At 41.5% G+C, this 21,033-nt stretch overlaps 1 protein-coding gene across 4 annotated transcripts in view; it reads right to left on the bottom strand.

The window, feature by feature from the left end:
- Positions 1-571: 571 nt before the first annotated feature.
- Positions 572-21,033, bottom strand: part of KDM5B (lysine demethylase 5B) — an 89,470-nt gene continuing 69,008 nt past the window's right edge. For 3 of the 4 annotated variants that reach the window (XM_064273378.1, XM_064273379.1, XM_064273381.1), the window contains 7 exons: positions 18,937-19,116; positions 18,207-18,365; positions 6,888-7,373; positions 5,150-5,261; positions 4,385-4,539; positions 2,894-3,214; positions 572-2,363 (listed from right to left, as the gene is read on the bottom strand). In XM_064273378.1, the coding sequence (XP_064129448.1) occupies positions 2,226-2,363; positions 2,894-3,214; positions 4,385-4,539; positions 5,150-5,261; positions 6,888-7,373; positions 18,207-18,365; positions 18,937-19,116 (1,551 nt within the window). In that variant the 3' untranslated portion in view covers positions 572-2,225. The remainder of the gene's footprint in view (positions 2,364-2,893; positions 3,215-4,384; positions 4,540-5,149; positions 5,262-6,887; positions 7,374-18,206; positions 18,366-18,936; positions 19,117-21,033) is intronic. The other variant, XM_064273380.1, reaches the window with a different exon arrangement.

Genomic DNA, 21,033 nt, shown 5'->3' with positions numbered 1-21,033 from the left:
GTAGTGCCTAACAGTGTGCAAGGCTGGAGGAACTGGAACACGATGCCCAGGCTTTGTCATTTACCAGTGGTATAATTGTGGGCAACTGACATCCTCGGTAACTTCAGTATTATCACATGGAAAAAGATCAGTGGTTCTCACCTTGGGAAGGGGTGATTTCAAATACACACATGCCTGCTTTCCCTCCCTCCCTCCCTCCGAGATGCAGAGATTCCTATCTCACCAAGGTTGTTACTGTGAGGAATTGTGTACAACCTACAGGTTAAAAAGAAAAATCTCATCTGGTGGGTGGGCAGTGCACACCAGACAGGCAAAAGGCTCTCTAAAGGCAGAGGATTTATGCTTGAGTGTCCCCTTTAGGCTTACTTTCTCAGAGAAGGTAAGGACCAGGACTGTTGGCGTCCTGTCCCAATGTCAGGGGGGGAGGTTCTAAGAATTTGGATACTAAAAAGGCCAAACCACTATACTCCAGATTGTCTAGAGGTTATATGCTTCTTTTTTGGCCCCAGAACCCCCATCAGACAAGGAGAAACATCACAACAATTGTGGGAAAACTGCAGACAACTAGGAGTCATTCTTAAAGAGATTTAATTATTTGAATTGCATAAAAGGGGATAATACATTTAAAACTCCGCTACATCACAAATGGCTGGTTTTTTCGTTTTGTTTTGCTTTGTTTTATTAAAGACCCACTAGTTCTACCCATTTCAGGCTTATGGCTATAGAATGTGGGGAAAACAAACATTAGCAACAGAATGGGAAAAATAAGCAAAAATCTGTTCTGTTCACAGGAATGCCTCCTCCACTGAAGAACACAGTCCCTTAAAAAGAAAAGGAAAAAATATATACGGGCTGTGTACCCCAGTAAACACAGAGAGTTAGAAAGAGACAGGGAAGGAAGTCAGGAAGGCAGAGCCTGAGTGTCCATGAGCTTCTCCTCAGCTCATTCTTTCCCCGCCCTCTGTGACAATGAGTCGCCCTTAGAATTCCTTCTGACATGGTAACCCTAAACCAAGTTTCCCTGTCAACACAAATACAATACAGGTATCTCCACAAAGAGAGAGAACTGAGGTGAGGGTTGCAGTGATTTGCCAACATTCTGAGAAAACTTATTTAAAAACGACATGGCTTTGAAAGACAGGTTCTGTTACTTGAAGACTCGGGGAAGGAGGTATTATGAGCAGGGGCTGGAGGCCCACGGTCCACTAAAACAGGGCAGGCTACAACGGAACGATCTCCGAATGTCGCTTGCAGGCTAGCATCGATGGCTGCTGCAGCCTGGCTGGGCAGAGGCAAAAGCAAGCAAACCCCTCTGGCTCTGAGAAGCCCAAAAGGTAGAGGGGCAGAAGCAGCTGTAGTCTGATGGCTCTAAATAACCAACATTTAATGTTATATTATGACCAAGGATTTATTCCACAATATAAACTGCAACATTTGATATAAGCTACCAAAAAAATAGTAGGAAAGGAGGGAGGAAGAGGGCCAGGGAGAAAGCCAAAATACAGCTGTGGCGATTACTTACAGAGCAGTCTCTTTTCTACATCACTATTTCATCAGTGACACTAGAAACTAGACATTTGCGTTCTGTACATCGACCAAATGCTAAAGCACCAGCACGCTGTTCTGAAGTTTCTTTTGTTTCATTTTAATTCCAGCCACTGAAACCAGACACAGAAGTTATTGCTCAGATAAATAAACCTAGTCTATCAGGGCAGGGGGCAGTGGATAAAGAAAGAAACAAAGAAAAACCCCAAAAGTGAAAAACGCAAGTTTCCCAATGTGGTAACAGAGTAAACAAGAGGGAGATTCCTCCAATGAGGATTTACTAGAATTTCTGGTGCCCTTCTGGACACTGAAACCGAGGTGGACTCTGAAGCAGGTAAATCCCAGACAGAGGTAAGATTTTAATGCTGTACATGAAAAGGTGCAAGCTTCGATGCCTTCCAGATTGGTGGAAACCCCTGCAAAAAACAGTCGCATTTCAACCTCAACAACCACAAACAGCTCTTAAGGAAAAAAAATACAAAAAGTGTCAAAAATTTTTTTAGTTTTTTTTCTTTTTTTCAAAGAGTTCTGGAAAAATGATCCCGTAAGGAATAGAAATAGCACCGTTAACAGGCTGGTTTGAATACCAGTCCTGTAGCTTTGCTGAGAAATTGAAGGAGTCTTCTTGGTTGGAGTCCTGAATTACATTAAGGAAAAGGGGGTTTGTTTTTGTGATTTTTTTACTTTCGGCTTGGTGCGTCCTTCACAGTACAGCGCACACAGATGTAGTCTTCCTTCTCTGCCATCTCTGGAGAAACACCAACACAGACCTGATGAAACCACTGATTGCAGCTGCCATCACACTGGACCCAGTCCACCTGGTTACAAAGAGCAGGGAGATGGGGTTTTCAGAGGAAAAATGCGATTCAAAATTGGGCAGGCCAGCCTCAAGATATTCAGGCCGTTTACCACTAACGGCCACTGTCCCAACACTGGGACCTCTGGCACAATAGCTATGCCACACGAGTGTAGCTGGCCCACCAGCCAAAGCAACCAAGTCAAAGCCATTCTTCAAGTCGTGACTGCTTTGGGGTTAAGACAGCGTCGCCCTGTTAAGCAGAAGGGCATTACATCAGCATCCCTCCCACCTTCTTAGCGCCGGGACGGTGAAAGCTGGAGGAGCAAGAAAAGGAAAAAGGGAAAAACAAGAAGTTTCTTCAGGAAAAGGGAGGAGACCCAGGAACGATGATGGTAAGAGCAGAAATATCAGTGGGGGAGGGCTGAGCAACCCATTCAGATCAGCTCAAAGCAGATAAGCAGAAGAGAAAGACCCAGCGAGATGAGGTCTAGCTTACAGGGTTTCTGAGTTAAGGGAAAGCACGTCCTCTATGGCCCAAACCTCACTGACCTCATCTCCTTCTGGCTGCAGGCAGCTCACAGCTGGGCAGATGGCATCTTCATCCTCAGAGTCCTCTTGTTCGGAATAGGATGTGTCTGAGGGCAGAGAATGAGTCTCGGCAGAACGGGCTAACTCACAGCTACGCTCTCTCTCTAACTTGAAACTGTTCATGTCCTTGGGGTGGCTCAGTTTGATTTTCTTCTTTTTGGGGGTCCGCATTTTTTTAAATCGATCCCACCGCTCACTGGACAGGTCCTCTCTTTCCAGGCGTCTCTTCAATTTTCTCTCAAGACTATTGATTCCATCTCGCTTCCCTCGGCAGCAGTCATTCTGGACAGAAGATGGGTAAATTCGATGTTAGCCTACGGTTTGCCGAAACTAGTAAATCTAAAGAGAACACGTGTATTAGAAACCAGAGGATCCCCAATCCATACTGAAATAATAGAGCAGCCTTAAACATCCCCCGTAAGGCAACTGGTCTAACTAACTTCCTTCCCCTCAGTGTAACTACTACTAATGGAACACCAGAAAAGGAAATGTTAAAGACATTTCAATATGGCCACCCAGCACCAGGAGATGGGAAGATCCCCACAAAGAGTCTTGTTTCCACCAAATCCTTGAGTAAGGGATTGACTACTGTACGGTTTCTACCTAGGTGTTTGTGTTTATCCATTGACCTACAGGGTCCCTAAAAGACCACACCACTGCCTTCCTTTTTAAAGGATATATACCTACCCCTAACAAGAATAAGGTACATTAATTGAAGATAACTAATAATGGTGCTATACCAGTTAAGAGTATAATGAAAAATAAAATTCTAAATGCCAGTATCAGCCTTCATGCTATCTTCACTGAGACTCTTCCCTCAAACGGCCTCAGATCTTAGTGGTTTTTCTATCCTGACTGCATTCTCAGAGGACCTTGAATGTTATAGGTCAGTTAGTTCACTAGCAAGAAGTAGCAGCCTCCTGAACCATGCAAAAAAATACAATATCCATCAAGTCAGTATTCAAAATGGGGCACCTTTAGTCTAATTACCCAGCTGTCTTAGTAGGTTTGAAGGGGTAAAATGAAGCATTTTGTTAAATGTCAACTCCAGGAATATGCCTGATTTTTTAAAAGACTTTCTTTCAAAAGGCCTTCCCAACTATGATTATATTTTCATCTCTACAATATCCCTACCATAAAGAAGAAAAATTCTGCTTCTAAATACTATCACATAGAAAAAATGAAGAGAAGCGGCTTGCTAAAAAAGAAAGGAAAAACCTCACACAGCAACCTAAGACAGGCCCAAACTCCAGGCTGTAAGCCCAGGCTCCAGCACATGCTCCCCAGCGTCTGGCCTCTCTGCCAAGCCTCGGGGACGGGTTGCGAGGGAGGTTTGCCTCTTTTTCTGGAACTCATCTGTTCCATTATTTAGATGCAATGACACTAAAAAGCGTCCTCCCCCCTCCCCCGCCACAAGACTTTGCCTTCCCCAGCAGTCTCTCAGACAGTTACCTTTTCACTGCTGGGTCTGACTGGTGAGCTTCGGTCAGTCTGCTGAGCAGGGCTTGGCTTTGCAAGTAAAGTCTGGTAAAGTTCCTGAATTTCAGGAAGAGATACCTGGAGCAACTGGGCCTCCATCAACAGATCATTCACTTCTGGACTAATGCCTGTTAAAGACCAGACCAAATCATGACGATGTATTAGCTGCAACCAGATCCCCTCCTCACTCGCTCACTGCTAACACAGAGGAGATGGTACAACTGCCTCGATGGATTTTAACAAGCTGACAGCCCAGGGCATGGGCAATCTGAATGGATCAAGTCGCTATGACATTACTAGACACACACTGTGACAGTGAGACAAGGATCAGGACTCCAGTTGCAGCTTTAGACAGAACTTAGTCATTTATAGAGAAGTATTACGAAAAAATGAGGTAGATTTCAAACGTGGATCATCTCCACAAGTCTCCAAAGTAATGAAACAATAAGGGAGCCCATTACTTAGCATCTGACACAAATGCTTGGTATTTAATTATCGTTTGGCACTGGGATTAACCTTTTCATCTCTGACAGCAAGGGACATAGAGCCTTCCTCTCCATTTCCTTTGCATTTAAAATCTTCAGATATGACCCTTCCCTCATCTTGCAAATATATAGTAACTCAGACCTTACATTAAAGGATACAGTCCTTTTTTATGGTCCCTGATCACCTCTAACAAAAACCTAATGCGAGGTCACTTGTTATTACCCAGTCCTCGAAATAATTAAAAGTACAAACCATGGAGGGGGATGCAACTTCGTCCAGTCGAGAACGGGGAGTGTAAATACGAGGTTCTGTTGTCCCAGTCTTCAGGCAAGGAAAAGGATGTTGTGCCAATAGGTTGAGATACCTATTGGAAAGAAAACATTTGGTAGTAAGGCTTCTTCAGGATTAAAAAGATTCCCATCAATGCAATGAAAAAAGCTTGAGTTATCTGGCAGGCAACCAGGAAAGAGAAAGATCTGGTTTTCACAAACTGAAAGGGGTCTCCTAGCATCTTACCCAAAAACCCAGACCAAACCCGTAGCTGTCAAGTCGATTCCAATTCATAGCGACCCTATAGGACAGAGAAGAATGCCCTATAGGGTTACCAAAGCTGTAATCTGCCACATCTATCTCATGCAGAGCTGCTGATGGGTTCAAACCACCAACCTTTCAGTTAGCAGCCAAGTGCTTAACCACTGCACCACCAGGGCTCCTTCCTGGCATCTTAGATCTTGCCAAATCAACTCATATTCTCCTGAAGACCAAGCCTTTATTCTTCTTGGTTTTACTTGGACTGATTTCAGAAAGGTAAAGGAGACCATTGGGAAATAAGCCATTTTCTCTATGTAACAACAGATCAGATAGCCTTTTATTCCCTAGGTAATTCTCCATATTAAGGATTTTAACACTGTGAACACAGACACATACCCCTTTGAGTAAACCAACTAAGGGCTGCCAGAAATCAATCACATCCGCCTCCCTGCCTTCATCCATGTTTATTAAAGATGCAAGGCAGGGAACTCTCCTTTGGTAACCAATTAGTCAACAACAGTGTATCCTTTCCCTTTATTAATACAAAGGTAAACTCCTAACATCCTGGGGAAAAAAACACAAATGTCTCAACTCCAGGCTGTCCAAATAGTATAACTTATATATTCAACAAATATTTAATTAATTTTATGTGCCAGGCAGTATATTTCAGGATCCTGGAAAGAAGAAAAACAAGGAAACAGATATGACAGAGACCAATTTTTTTGTCTTTATCTCTGATCTGCTAAACATTTAACTCATACAATTCTTGTGTCTGTGTTTTGTACAAGGAAGCTGTGGTATCTCTAAAAGAGAGATCTCTGCCAGATTTGAAAGTCATCAGGTTGACCTTATAAAAAGACTGAATTCTGCTCTCTGATTGTACTTTTCCGGTATCTTCACATTCTCTTCCTACAGCCATCTTCTACAGATAACAGAAGATGCTGCCCATCCCCATGACGGCCAGAAGAATCTGGCTTTTGGTAGAAAAGAGTGTGGATGGTATGAAACCCATGGCTTTTCCTCTAAAGCTCAACCATTTCCAAAAACTATTCTTCCTCAAAAGGCGCTAAGAGATAGAAGATGGGAGAAAGCAGTGAAGTTTTTCAATCACGCCGTAAGTAAAAACGAACAAAAAAACTACATGTATACATGTTAAATATACATATAGCTTAACACATATAAATGGTGAACACAGACACGTATATGAAAAGTTGAACAACCGCTCTATAGAAATAGAGTGCCTGAGAAGTAACTCCTGGCTCTCAGGGGCAGTGGAGACTAAAACACCATGGCAGATGCACATGACCCTTGAAATGGGAAGCTACAGATTAAGTGAGTGCTGGTAACAGTGAAGTGATCACCAAGGCAACAGCAAGATCGGAGGTACAGATTCAAGAAAAAGGTACAGAACTATTATGCAGAGTCTAATAACCAGCAGAAAAAAAAAGTCCAGACTCACCTTGCTTGTTTCTGACATCTGACCTGCTGAGGCTTGCCATCTGCTATACAACAGTCCCGACCCCACTCGATCTTGCACAAATTTTAGGCTCCCTGACGAAAGCAGTTGCTGGGCTCTGTGTTGCCAGTTCACGGTTCTTTCAATCATATATCGAAGTGCATCTCCCTCAGGAAGGCGAACTCGGATACGCTGCAGGGAGGCCAACAGGGGCAGAATTTTCTCTAGTGGCGGTTTCTCTGACCTCCGACAATGGGGACAAAGCCAAACTTGGGGGCCTTGTGAAATATAGGGTACTGCCACACAGCTGGTGTGGAAAGCATCCCTGCAGAGTTCACATTGAATCATAGGGGCAGCTGGGGCCTTCTGACACAGGCAGACTTTCATCTCCACATCTTGGACAGGTGACAGCAATTTCCCTTCATTGGCTAGTCTGAGAGACTGCAAGGCTTCCATTTCCCTTAGACGAGCTTCCCCAAGCGTTGCCATCTGAAAAGGAGTTACAGGTTAAGGACAATGTCATAGAAAACTCAGCCTTCCCTTAAAACCCAAGAGTCCTAGCAGTTAAGAGAACAGCTTCCGGAGTAGATTACCTGCCACTACGCAATGATACACTATGTCTCTTCTTCACCTACTTCACACTAAGCTATGTGAATGTGGGCAGCATATCCCACTGTGGCTCAATTTCCTCACATAAAAAATGGAGATAATAACAACTCAAAAGGCTGTGATAGTGAATAAATGAGAGATGCAGGGTAGAACACAGAACACTGTCAGCTTGGCACACAGTAAACGCTTAATGTGAGCAATTACTTAACATACACCCCTTCTTAAAAGTCCAACCTCTCTGCACACTTATCCCCTAGAAAATTTACTTCTCCTGAAGCAGACAGGCTTTTTGCACTCTACATGTACCGAGTTCTAAGGTTTTTCATTTGTTGCTCAGTTCTATTAGCTTTTGTGTCCTTCTAGAAAGGAACTTTAAAGATAGAAAAGTCTCTTAGGGTAGCCACTATGCAATGATATTTTCTCTTCTTACTGTCTTTAATGTCACAGCCTTACCAGTATGCTGGATACAGCAATTGTATGTACATGATGAAACTGGATTGCTTGTGAAAAAATTAAATACAAACCACTTCGCAGAGGAGTAGTCAAGACGGCCGCTTACTAAGATGCACCATACTGCCCCCCTACAGCAAAGACCCGAGACACCCAGTGAAACAGATGTAGATAACAATCCTGGAACCCTGAACATCAAAAACGAAGGATGAAGAATTGAATTAAACACTGACTGGGAGAAAATACTCAATGAACGCAGAATGAAAGAGGCTGTGCCAGCTGTCCTAGCTCATTGTAGCCATCTTGAGACAAACCCAGTAGCAACCCCAGGTGAGGAACACAGGAGGGTACCTTCATGGCATTCCCATAAGGGACAGAGAAACTGTATAAACACACAGAGAGAGGTAAGGTGAGTGGATCATGACCTGGATCTAAGGAAGGAAAACACAGAAAGGAGGGCAAGAATTACAGGGATCCTGCCACCCACAGAGTAGGAGGGAGCCAGGATCCAGTCAGGTATATGCATGAGCACCGGTCCCTGCCCTCCAGGTTGGGTAGTGTGTACGAGGCAGTGAATCAGCAGAGTATCAGCAGGAGGTCCCCCACCCAACTGGACTCCAGACAGCCTGCCCCATTCTCACACTTGGTCGGGGGTAGGTCCCAACTGCTGGCTGACAGGAAGTGCCTGGGCACCAATGTCTGCTAGCCAAGGGGGTGCACTCCCCACCCCTATACCCTCCTGAAAGTAAGTGGCAGAAGGTCCCATGCCCTAGCAACCCCACCCAACCAGAGACCATAATACAAGCCACCCCACTTGGCACTGTCCACCACCACCCCTCACCCACATGAAGACCGGCAATAAGTGCACTCCTGCACACTCACCTGCTTGCCATTCACCCCCCAAACCCGGGGAGTGGCAGCAACCATATGACTGTGCACACCCACCCATCACCCACACCCTCCCCCGCCGAACTGGCAAGGAGAAATGACTGTACACACTCGACACCCACTCCCACCCCCTGAATCAGCGAGGGGCACAGGCCACACAATGGCGCATGCGCTCACCCACCACCTGCCCCCACCACTACCTGGCAAGAGGAGTGACCATGGGAGCATACACATGCAATTCTGCCACTCACTCCCCTGCTCCGCCCCAACCCGCCAAATGGTGGTGACCACTCTTCCCGCTCATTCACCACATCCGCTGCTCCATCCACTTGGCGAATATCACTGCCCATTCCTGTGCCACTGGACTGACTTCAGATGGTGGCCAATGCCGACCCAGCCCGTCCGGAGCTGCACCGTTCAACTAGCAAATAGAGACTCGTGCTCACACTCCCAGACACTGCCCCACCCACAGAGAAACAAGCAGTGAACACTCCAGTGCTGCCAGACTAGCGATCAGAGTAGCACACCCAAGCCCACCCACTCAGATATACCAAAACAAAAACCAAAAAACAAGATGAAATGAACAAACATGCAATCAAAAAACAAACACTGTAACACCTTAATGCCTCACAGACAACAGACTATATCAAGTCACATGAAGAAGCAAGGCAAGATGGCTCACGCATGTGACCAAAATAAAGGGACAGAAATCTCCCTGAGGAAGAAATGGGAATGGAACTACCTGCTAAGGAATTCAAAAGACTTAAACATAGGATTCTCCAAGAGACAAAGGAAACCACAGACAAAACTCTAGAAGAACTCAGAAAATCAATACAAGAACAAATGACAAAACAGGCAATTAGAAGCCATGTAAAAACAGCAACTAGAAATTCAAAAGATTAACAATCAAATTTCAGAAATACATAACTCAGTGGAAAGATACTGGAGTAGAACTGAATCAATGAAAGACAGAATCAGCAAATTAGAGGACAAATCCCTTGATACAAATTTGTTTGAGGAACATTCAGAAAAAAGAATGTGGAAAAATGAAGAAAGCCTAAGAGTTACGTGGGATACTATCAAGAGGAATAATTTACATGTGATAGGAATTCCAGGACAGGAGGAGACCAAAAACAGCACAGAAACTTTTTGAAGATTTGCTGGCAGAAAACCTCCCTAATATCATGAAACATGACAAGATATTCATCCAAGAAGCTCAAAAAGTCTATACAGGCTAGACCCCAAAACAAGGTCACAAGACATAACCATAATCAAACTTTCCAAAACCAAAGACAAAGAATCCTGAGAACAGTTTGGGAAAAATGGACTGTCGCCTACAAAAGAAAACCAAAAAGATTAAACTCTTGATTTCCTGACAGAAACCACACTGACAAGAAGGCAACTGGATGACATATATAAAACCCTGAGAGAAAAAACAGCCAACCAAGAATTACATATCCAGCAAAACTGTCTCACAAATTTGTTGTTACTGTCAAGTTGGTTCTGACTAATAGCAACCTCATGTACAACAGAACAAAATGCTGCCTGGTCCTTAAACATTCTCACAATCATTGTTGTGCTTGAGCCCATTGTTACAGCCACTGTGTCAATCCATCTCATTGAAAGCCTTCCTCTTTTTTGCTGACCCTCTACTTTATCAAGCATGATGTCCTTCTCTAGGGACTAGTCCCTCCTGATAACATGTCCAAAGTACATGAAACAAAGTTTTGCCATCCTTGCTTCTAAGGAGCACTCTAGCAGTCCACGGTATATTCAATATTCTTTGCCAACACCATAATTCAAAGGCATCAATTCTTCTTTGGTCTTCCCTATTCACTGCCTGGCTTTTACATGCATATAAGATGGATGAAAACACCATGGCTTGGGTCAGGTGCACCTTAGTCCTCAAAGTGACATCTTTGCTTTTCAACACTTTAAAGAGGTCTTTTGCAGCAGATCTGCCAATGCAATACATCGTTTGATTTCCTGACTGCTGTTTCCATGGGCACTGATTGTGGATCCAAGTAAAATAAAATCCTCGACAACTTCAATCTTTTCTCTGTTTATCATGAAGTTCCTTACTGGTCCAGTTGTGAGGATTTTTGTTTTGTTTTACGTTGAGGTGCAATCCATACTGAAGGCAGTTTGTCTCTGATCATCGTTAGTAAGCACTTCAAGTCCCCTTCACTTTCTGAAAGCAAAGTTGTATCATCTGCAAACCATAGGTTGTTAATGAGTCTTCCTCCAGTCCTGATGTCGTGTTCTCCTTCATACAGTCAGTCTGGTTTCTCGGATTATTTGCTTTGCATACAGACTGAACAAGCATGGTGAAAGGATACAACCCTGATGCACACCTTTCCTAACTTCAAACCACACTGTATCCCCTTGTTCTGTTCAAATGACTGCAGTCCCAAATACAATGGTGAAACTAAGATATTTCCTGATAAACAGATATTAAGGGAATTTGTGAAAACCAGGCCAAGCTTACAAGAAATATTAAAGGGACTCCTTCAGACAGAGAGCAAACAACATCAGACAACAACCTGAGATTAAGACGCATGACATCACCACCCAGATACCAACCAAGGCAAGGAATTCTCAAAAATAAAATAATAAAGCAGTAAGACTGAAAACAAGGAACCAGAGACATCAATCTGTAAACAAAGAGAACTTCAAAATTAGAGGGGGAATAAATGGTGTAGCTACACAACTTCCATATGGAGGGGAAGTCAGGATGATATCAAGGTATAACAGACTTTTTTAAACTTGGGAAGATAAAGGTAAATTTCAGGGGGACCGCAAAGAAAATTAATAAACCTACTCCCCAAAATAAAACAATAAAGACTCAGTAAATACAAAATCAACAGTCACAAAGGAAATGAAAAGAAAACGCACAAAAAGAACTCGGAACAGGAAAGCACCAAAACCACCAAACCTGTTGCTGTCCAGTCGATCCCAACTCATAGCGACCCTATAGGACAGGGTAGAACGGCCCCATAGAGTTTCCAAGGAGAGCCTGGGGGATTTGAACTGCCAGCCTTTTGGTTAGCAGCCGTAAACACTTAACCACTACGCCACCAGGGTTTCCACAGAAAAGTAAGCAGAACGAAAAACCATGAACACCACAAAAAGAAAAAAACACACACAAGAAAATGACAGCAGTAAATTCACACTATCAATAATCACACTGAATGTAAGTGGGTTAAATGCACCAGTCAAGAGGCAAAGAGTAACAGAGGAGACAAAAAAAAATGACCCATCAATATGTTGCCTACAAGAGACACATCTTAGACACAAAGATAAAAATAAGCTAAATATAAAGGGAAGCTAAATATCAAAGGATGGGGAAAAAAAAAAAAGACACCAAGCAAACGGTAATCAAAAAAGAGCAGGAGTAGCAATATTAATCTCTGGTAAGACTTTAAGGCAAAATCCAACATAAGAGACAAGGAAGGGGAATATACAATGATTAAACGGTCAATCCACCATGAGAACATAATAAATATTTACATACCTAACCACAGAGCTCCAAAATACATAAAACAAACTCTAGCAGTATTGAAAAAAGAAATAGACAATTCCACAATAATAGTAAGAAACTTTAACACACCACTTTCAATGAAGGACAAGACAATTAGAAAGAAACTCAACAAAGATACAGAAGTTCTAAACATTATAATCAAGCAACTTGACCTCACAGACGTATAGAGGATACTCCACCCACAAGCAGATGGTACACTTTCTTCTCAATGCACATGGATCATTCTCCAGAACAGACCATATTTTAGGACACAAAGCAAGCCTCAGTAAATTCAAAAATATCAAAATAATACAAAACATCTTCTTAGATTACAATGCTATAGAATTAGAAATCAATAACAGGAACAACAAGGGAAAAAAATCAAATGGAAACTGAATATCACCTGCTTAAAAACCAATGGGTAATAGAAGAAATTTAAAAAGAGATAAAAAAGCTCCTAGAATCAAACAAGAATGAAAACACAACATACCAAAACCTTTGGGCCACAGCAAAAGCAGTGTTCAGAGGTCAATTTATAGCAATAAGTGCACACATCAAAAAAGAACACCAGGTCAATTTCAATACCTTAACCCTATAACTCAAACAGAAAAAGAAGCCCAAGGCCTCCAGAAGAAAGGAAATAATAACAATTAAAGCAGAAATAAATGAATCAGAAAACAAAAAACAATTCAACCAATAAAACTAAAAGTTGGTTCTTTGAAAAGACCAATAAAATTGGCAACACACACACACACACACACACAAAAAAACCAAACCGCTGCCGTCAAGTCGGTTCCAACTCATAGCGACCCTATAGACAGGGTAGAACTGCCCCATACAGTTTCCAAGGAGCGCCTGATAGATTCAAACTGCTGACCTTTTGGTTAATAGCTGTAGCTCTTAACCACTATACCCTACCAGGATTTCCAAAATCGGCAAACTACTGGTCAAAACGACAAAGGAAAAGAAGATGCAAATAACCCAAATGAGAAATGAGATGGGTGCCATTACAACAGAACCAATCAAAATAAAAAGGAGCATAATATTATCAGAAGTTATACTCCAACAAATTTGAAAACCTAGAAGAAATGGACTAATTTCTAGAAATACACTACCTACCTAAACTAACACAAACCGAGGCAGAAAATCTGAATAGACCCATAACAATAGAAGAAACTGAAGAGGTCAAAAAAACTCCAAAAAAAAAAGCTCTGGCCCAGGCAGCTTCACTGGAGAATTCTACAAAACATTCAAAGAAGAGTGGACACCAATACTAAACAAACTCTTCCAGAACACAGAAAAGGAAGGAATACTCTCCTGAATTCATTCTATGAAGCCAGCATAACCCTTGATAGTAAAACCAGGCAAACACACCACTTAACACACATTCCTGATTAAAAAAAAAAAAAACAACTCCCAGCAAAATAGGAATAGAAGGAAAATTCCTCAACATAATTAAGGGCACAGACACAAAAGCAACAGCGAACATTATTCTCAATGGAGAGAGAAAGCATTCCCTCTGAGAACAGGAACCAGACAAGGATGTACTTTATTGCCACTCTTATTCAACATTGTACTGGAAGTCCTACTTAGAGCAATAAGGCAAGAAAGGGGGGCGGGGGGAGGGAAAGGCATACAAACTGGCAAAAAAAGAAATAAAACCATGCCTATTCACGTATGATATGATCATATACATAGAAAATTCCAGAAACTTCACAAGAAAGCTACTGGAACTAATAAAAGAATTCAACAAAGTGAAAGGGTACAAAATCAAAATACTAAAATCAGTTGGATTCTTCCACACCAACAAAGAGAACCATGAAAAGGGAATCAGGAAAACAATACCATTTCCAATAGCCCTCAAAATGATAAAATACTTAAGAATAAATCTAACTAGAGACATAAAACACTTATACAAAGAAAACCACAAAACATTACTGCAAGAAATCAAGAGAGACCTACATAAAGGGAAAAACACACCATGCTCATAGATGGGAAGACTTAACACTGTGAAAATGTCAATATTACCCAAAGGAATCTACAAACATAATGCAATCCTGATCCAAATTCCAGCAACATTCTTTAATGAGATGGAAAAACTAATCACCAACTTTGTATGAAACAGAAAGAGGTCTTGGACAAGCAGAGCATTATTGAAGAACAACAACAAAGTAGGAGGCCTTACCCTCCCCAATCTCAGAATCTGCCATACAGCCACAGTAGTCAAAACGGTGTGGTACTGGTACAATGACAGACACGCGGACCAATGGAACAGAATCAAGAACCCAGATGTAAATCCATCCACCTATAACAGCTGAATTTCAACAAAGCATTCATTAAATGGGGAAGAAAAAGTCTCTTCAATAAATGGTGCTGGCAAAACTGGAAATCCATTTGCATAAAAATGAAACAAGATCTATACCTCACAGCATACACAAAAACTAACTCAAAATGGATCAAAGATCTAAATGTAAAGCCTAAAACTATAAAGATCATGGAAGAATAAAATTGGGACAAGGCTAGGAGCCCTAATATATGACATAAACAGAATAATAGCCATAACTAAAAATACAAACAGCACAAGATAAACTAGATAACCAGGATCTCCTAAAAATTAATCACTGATGCTCATCAAAAGACTTTACCAAAATAGTAAAAGAGAACCTACAGACCAGGAAAAAAGTTTTGGCTATGATGTATCTGACAAGGGTCTAATGTTTAAAATTTATAGAAAACTTCAACACTTCAAAAACAAAAAAACAATTAAAAAATTGGCAAAGGACACGAACAGATACTTCACCAAAGAAGACACTGTAGCAGCTAAAAAAACACAGGAAGAATGCTCGTTGTCATCAACCGTAGGAGAGATGCAAATCCAAACTCTAATGGGTGAGCGGCCGGCTAGGATACTCTCCTGGTCTCGCCCCTTTAGGAGCAAGCGAGAATGAAGAAAACTCATCATACACAGGAAAGACTAGTCCAAAGGACTAAAGGACCACAACTCCCACAGCCTCCACCAGACTGAGTCCAGTACAACCAGATGGCGCCCAGCTACCACCACCGACTGCTCTACCAGGGATCACAACAGAGGGTCCCGGACAGAGCTGGAGAAAAACGTAGAACAAAATCCTAACTCACAAAAAAAGACCAGGCTTACTGGCCTGACAGACATAGGTAATACATAGGTTTGACTATAGCTCTCTCTACATACATATTTGTACATGCAGCATGTATGTTCGTATACATAATAGAACACAAAGGGGGCATAATCATGGAAACATCATAGACAGACATAACCAAACACCTCGCAGGACTGAGTTACTGGACTTGAAGGCTAGTCTCAGGCGCCATCCAGGTCAACTGATATAACATAGTTCATAAAGACGATGTTCTACATCCTACTTTGGTGAGTAGCGTCTGGGGTCTTAAAAGCTAGAGAGCAGCCACCTAAGATGCAAGTATTTGTCTCTTTCCGTCTGGAGCAAAGAAGAATGAAGAAAACCAAAGACTCAAGGAAAAAACTAGTCCCAAGGACTAATGGACTACAGGAACGACAGCCTCCATTAGCCTGAGATGAGGAAAACTAGATTAGATGGTGCCTGGCTACCACTATCGACCACTCTGACCAGGATCACAATAGAAAGCCCCGGTTAGAGTGGGATAAAAAGGCAGAACAAATTTAAATTAAAAAAAAGAATCAGATTTACTGGTCCAAGACAGACTGCCCCTTGGATACCCTTTTAACTTGGAACTGAAGCCATTCCCAGAGAGCACTTTTCAGCCAAATAATAGACAGGCCTATAAAACAAACAATAACACCCATGAGGAAAGTGCTCCTTAGAACAATCATCTGTGAGGCCAAAAGGGGAACATCTGCCCAAAAGCAAAGATAAGACGCTAAGAAGGAAGCCGGAAAACTGGTCAAATGGAAATGGAGAACTCAGGGTGGTAATCGGGAAAATGCTGACACACCGCGGGCACTGCAACCCATGTCATGGAACAGTCTGTGTATAAAGTTTTGAATGGGAAACTAATTTACTCTGTAAACCTTCACCTAAAGCACAATTGAAAAAAAAAATTACCAGGCTTTTCTTATATATACTAGGGCGGAGGCAAAAGCAAGTAATTTGCAATGCTGCTTTTCTACATAAAGTTGCAATATACTCAGATTGTAGTCTGTCTTCTTAAAAAGAGTCAAGTCACAAAAAGTGACTTGAAAACACGCAGAACCAAATTCACAGTAAAAAGCTAAAGGGATACTGAACACATTTCTACACACTACTTACAAGCTGACCATAAATGGAACTTTTTTTTTTTACATGAACAGATGAAGCATCTGCTATTTACAAGGCACCCAATAAATAAACAAGCTCAGCTACTACAAACTATGTACCCATGAAGTAAAAGCAGAGTACAAAGGTGACAAATTTAAATCACAAGCCATATCAGAGTTGGCCACTACTCGAATTTAATGTCCAGTTTTACTGGTCAGTTTCCCCAAGAAAAGGCTAGACTGCTGAAGCCCTTGTCTAGTATTTCCCTGATAAAGAGATTTTTAAAATTGAGCTTTCCTGTCTAGAAATAAAAGCTGTTGGCTGCGGGATCTACTCCTTTTCCAAATTCTATACCAAAGTCTTTAATATGTTAATTAATCACAATTAAAACTATTCCCAATTATCATATCCACCCACCATGATCACCAGATGAAGATCCTAAGTGGTAAGACCAGAATGAATTCTCCATAATCTTTTTTTTTTTTTTGGATTAGAGAACAAAATGTATGAATGAAGGATTAGGAAAGGAACAAAAAGATCTAGAAGTAAATTATGTTACAAACCTTCAGTATGTTCCCCCCCTCAAAAAGCCACTTATTTTTATGGACAAATACAATGTTGTAGGCAATATTTACTGCTTAAGTGATAACAAGATGCCTTCTCAGAGCTTCAAAAAGGAGAGGGAACAACTGATCTTTCAGAATTCTACCCTGAAACCAACAAGTAATGTAGGAGTTCTTAAACCAGGGGTCCAGAGATAGGCATAAACTAGAATCTTAGACACTGTGTGCAAAATTTCAGACAGACATTTCAGGAGAGAGGGACTGTAACTTTTTGTTAGTCTTCACAAAAAATAAAGCACCTTCAAAACACGAGAATAGTGCTCAGGCAGAATTTGACTATAACCTGACTGAATGTGCAAAAGAAAGTCTGTGCCAAACACACAAATCAGGGGAAGCTCGTGTCAATCCCAAGAGGGGTCAGGCAGCTGAGAAGGCGCAGACGTGAGAAGGCGCCCTGGCCCGAGGCCAACTCCACCCTAGTGGCGGCAACAGCTGTATTCCTACTCCCAAAACGAACGACGCTTCATGCCATTAAAAGCAGCCAAGCCACGCAGCTATTTTCTTTTATCCTAATCCATACACTACACAATAGCTAAATACTGCTTCTTCAGTTTCTTGAAGATGATACAGTCTTTGCATCAACAGTGCTTACTAAAATTCAAGTCTGGCTCAAATAAACAGCCAGTACACTTTCACCTATTTTTCTTTTTGTAATTAATTAATTTGAATTGCAGTTTCACATATCTATGAGCCTCGATCTCCTTAGTCAATTTTCCTGGATCAACCTGCAGGCACTGACAAGACAGTTTCTGAGCCAGTGAGACCGAACGGCCTTCCCTGGATTTCCTGTACCTCTGTACATCTTCTGTTCCAAGCGTTTACATTTAACCATGTTCAGAAACTGAGCTACTTTTAAAGCTATTCTTCTGAATGTCTTCCCAAGGTTCTTGTAAACAGGAAAGGGTCAGAAATCCTCCCCGGCAAAAGAATGGAGGAGAAAAAAAGACCCATGACGTACAGCTGAAGCAGTCTCTTTGCTCTCAGTTAAAGCTCTCTCCAGGTCACTCAGACTCTCTAATTTGCTGCTTCTTTTCTTCCCACTTGGCAGGGGCTCCTTTAGCTTTCTCTGCTTCCTCTTCAACCCCAAAGGGCCAATATCACATCGAGGACACAACACCTAAAGTGAGACAAAGCACAACCACCGATAAACTAGATTCCAAATAAAGCATTAAAAAGTCCCAAAATAACACCTGAAGCAGTCAGAAGAATGCAAAAATCTTAATATCTAATGTTTTCTTTGGAACGTACAGCCCTGAGGCCAGAAAACCTCCTCTATTAAAAAAAAAAAACTTTAAAAAGCTGACTTTGATCCCAGATTCAATTAAAATAAGTAAAAAATGTTATATATGCCAATTCTAGCCACAATGCACAACTAACACCAGCTCATCAGAAAATAGAAAAAGTGTTGCTAAAGCACTTTATGAGAGGTAGCTGAGTTCATTTATCAGGTTTACTAACTTCAGGTGGCGAAGCACAATCAAGGTTAAAAGGTCACTTTCAACACAGAGGAGGAGTTTCACGCAGCGGGAAAAACATTCCTCCGCTGTACGCCATCCAGACAGCATTTAGAAGAGTGCTTCGCCAGGTGCTTAGAAGAATCTCCTTGGCTCTACTGACGTAACCACTCACAAAACACTGATCCATCTCTGATGTCACATTTGTATTTGATGGACTGGTTGCGAACTTACCTCTAGGAGAGAATATGGTGAATTCTCAGTCAAGAATGTATTAGCAGCACATTCTTTCCAAGCCTGAACCTCAGCTACTAGTGATTCCAGTCTTGGTAAAGAATTCAGATGTACTGGGATAGACCGGCCTCGTGTAACAAGTTCTATGAGTGTGTCTAACACTGGCACACGTCCTCCAGCCTAATAAATTGAGAAACATTAGGGCAATTTAGGGGGAAAATATACTTCTATGTCACGTAGGAAAAAGCACAATTCAGATTGGGCCTACTTCATGATCTCAACAAGTTAAATTCATGGATGTCAACAAAACTTAGCAGTTGACAGTGGTGGTGATGGTAGGGAGATACTCAATCATTCATTCAAATTCAACAAATACTTATAGAGAACCTAGTTTGTGCTCAGCTCTAAGGATACAATTGTGAACATGACAGTCACTGTGGTTCCTTTGTTCTAATAATTTATACCCTTCTAAATTCACTTGTCATCTATGGATAATTTGGAAAAAAATTAAACAGAAATGAAGACTTGTAGATAACCCAAGACTTTCATAATGACTTACATAACTAAAAGCAAAACAATATTTTATTCCAATCCACTTTCCAATGATGTAAAAGCAACTTATACACTCAGTGTAAATTATTCAGGAAACTAAAACATGATGTGAGAAAATCCAGTGGTTCTCAAACTTTAATCTGTATAAGGCTCATCTGGAAAGTCTGCTTAAACATAGTTTCCTGAGCCCCATCCCTGGCACAGATTCGGGTCACAGCAAGGTCTATGCATCTGAATTTCTAACAAGTCCAGGTGATGCTGATGTTGCTGGTGCTAATGCTGCTCATCTGAGGACCACATTTGAGAATCAACGAAACAGCCAAACTAGAAGAATAAAAGCTTGGGGGGTGGGGGAGAGGATACGTGTTGCTCTAATACAATGGTAAATCTTAACACCACTGATGGTAGGTCATCTAGACACGTCACCTGATGAGACGCAATATAAAGTATTCTAGCCAAAATGTCCACCAAGGCTTTGGAACTTCTAATTTACAGGAAACACAGGGGATAGAATACACTACAAGGAACAACGAGACAAATCCAGAAGGTGGGGCATACCATGGGATAGTTCTTCTGGACATGTTCGTGAAAGTAAGTAGGGAGAGGAGGGTAACTCTACCAGATTAAAAGAAACTGAAAGAGATATACCAGTTAGATGTGATGTGCAATCCTAGACTGAATAAGCAACCACAGGGACATTTTGGGGAAAACTGAATAGTGACTGCGTAGACTGATAACATATTACCTTTCATATTCATTCCTATATGATTAAAACTGTTAAGGTATAATACTCTGCTGAATACTTAAAATGAAAAGATGGCTCAAACTACATGTTATGCCTATGATTCGATTTACAAGTACACTTTGTGTAAACCAAAATACTGGGTAATATTTTAACATAGGTAATCTACCAAATAGGAACTGGTTTCTTTTTAGTCTTACCTCCTATTCATTCTTAAATATATGATGTAAGTAAAGCCCAAGCTATTATTTCAGGAATGGAGCAAAACTGCTTTTTGCCCTTTATGGACACTGTTCAAAACATAGCACTAAGTAAAAAAAAAAACAGTATAATAAATATGAAGGGAGTAACCCTCCCCTAAACCATGTCCTCTTTCCTGATTTCACATGCCAGCCCCCTTCTCAATGCAGTCACTTCACCTTCTGGACTACTACCACTCACTGAGAACTACCACTCACTGAGAAAAAGGGAGACCATGAGGGTGTACTAAACTAATCACTATGTTCCAACAATGACCGATAGGCGCCTGCATCTAAAACTCCCCTTAAGAATGTCTACAAGCATAGTAAATGCCTTCCTTGACTTTTCTTTGGCCAGCTGGGGTCACCCTTAATTACGTAATCTCGTCAGACAATATCTCTTCTCTTCCCTATTAACTAGAACAGATAGCCAAGTGTTTTGTTGCAAACATCTGTCTAGAACTGTCAGGCATTTCTTGTTTTAACAATTGGCCAGTGAGTGCCGCTTAAAATTACACAAATATTCAGAAACTACAGTCTTTTATTCCTAGCATCTGATGGCTT

This window comes from Loxodonta africana, chromosome 20 (assembly GCF_030014295.1).
Source record: "Loxodonta africana isolate mLoxAfr1 chromosome 20, mLoxAfr1.hap2, whole genome shotgun sequence".
In the NCBI taxonomy this organism is placed as follows: domain Eukaryota; kingdom Metazoa; phylum Chordata; class Mammalia; order Proboscidea; family Elephantidae; genus Loxodonta; species Loxodonta africana.
The sequence above is the reverse complement of the archived record's forward strand: the minus strand, read 5'-3'. Positions and strand labels throughout refer to the sequence as shown.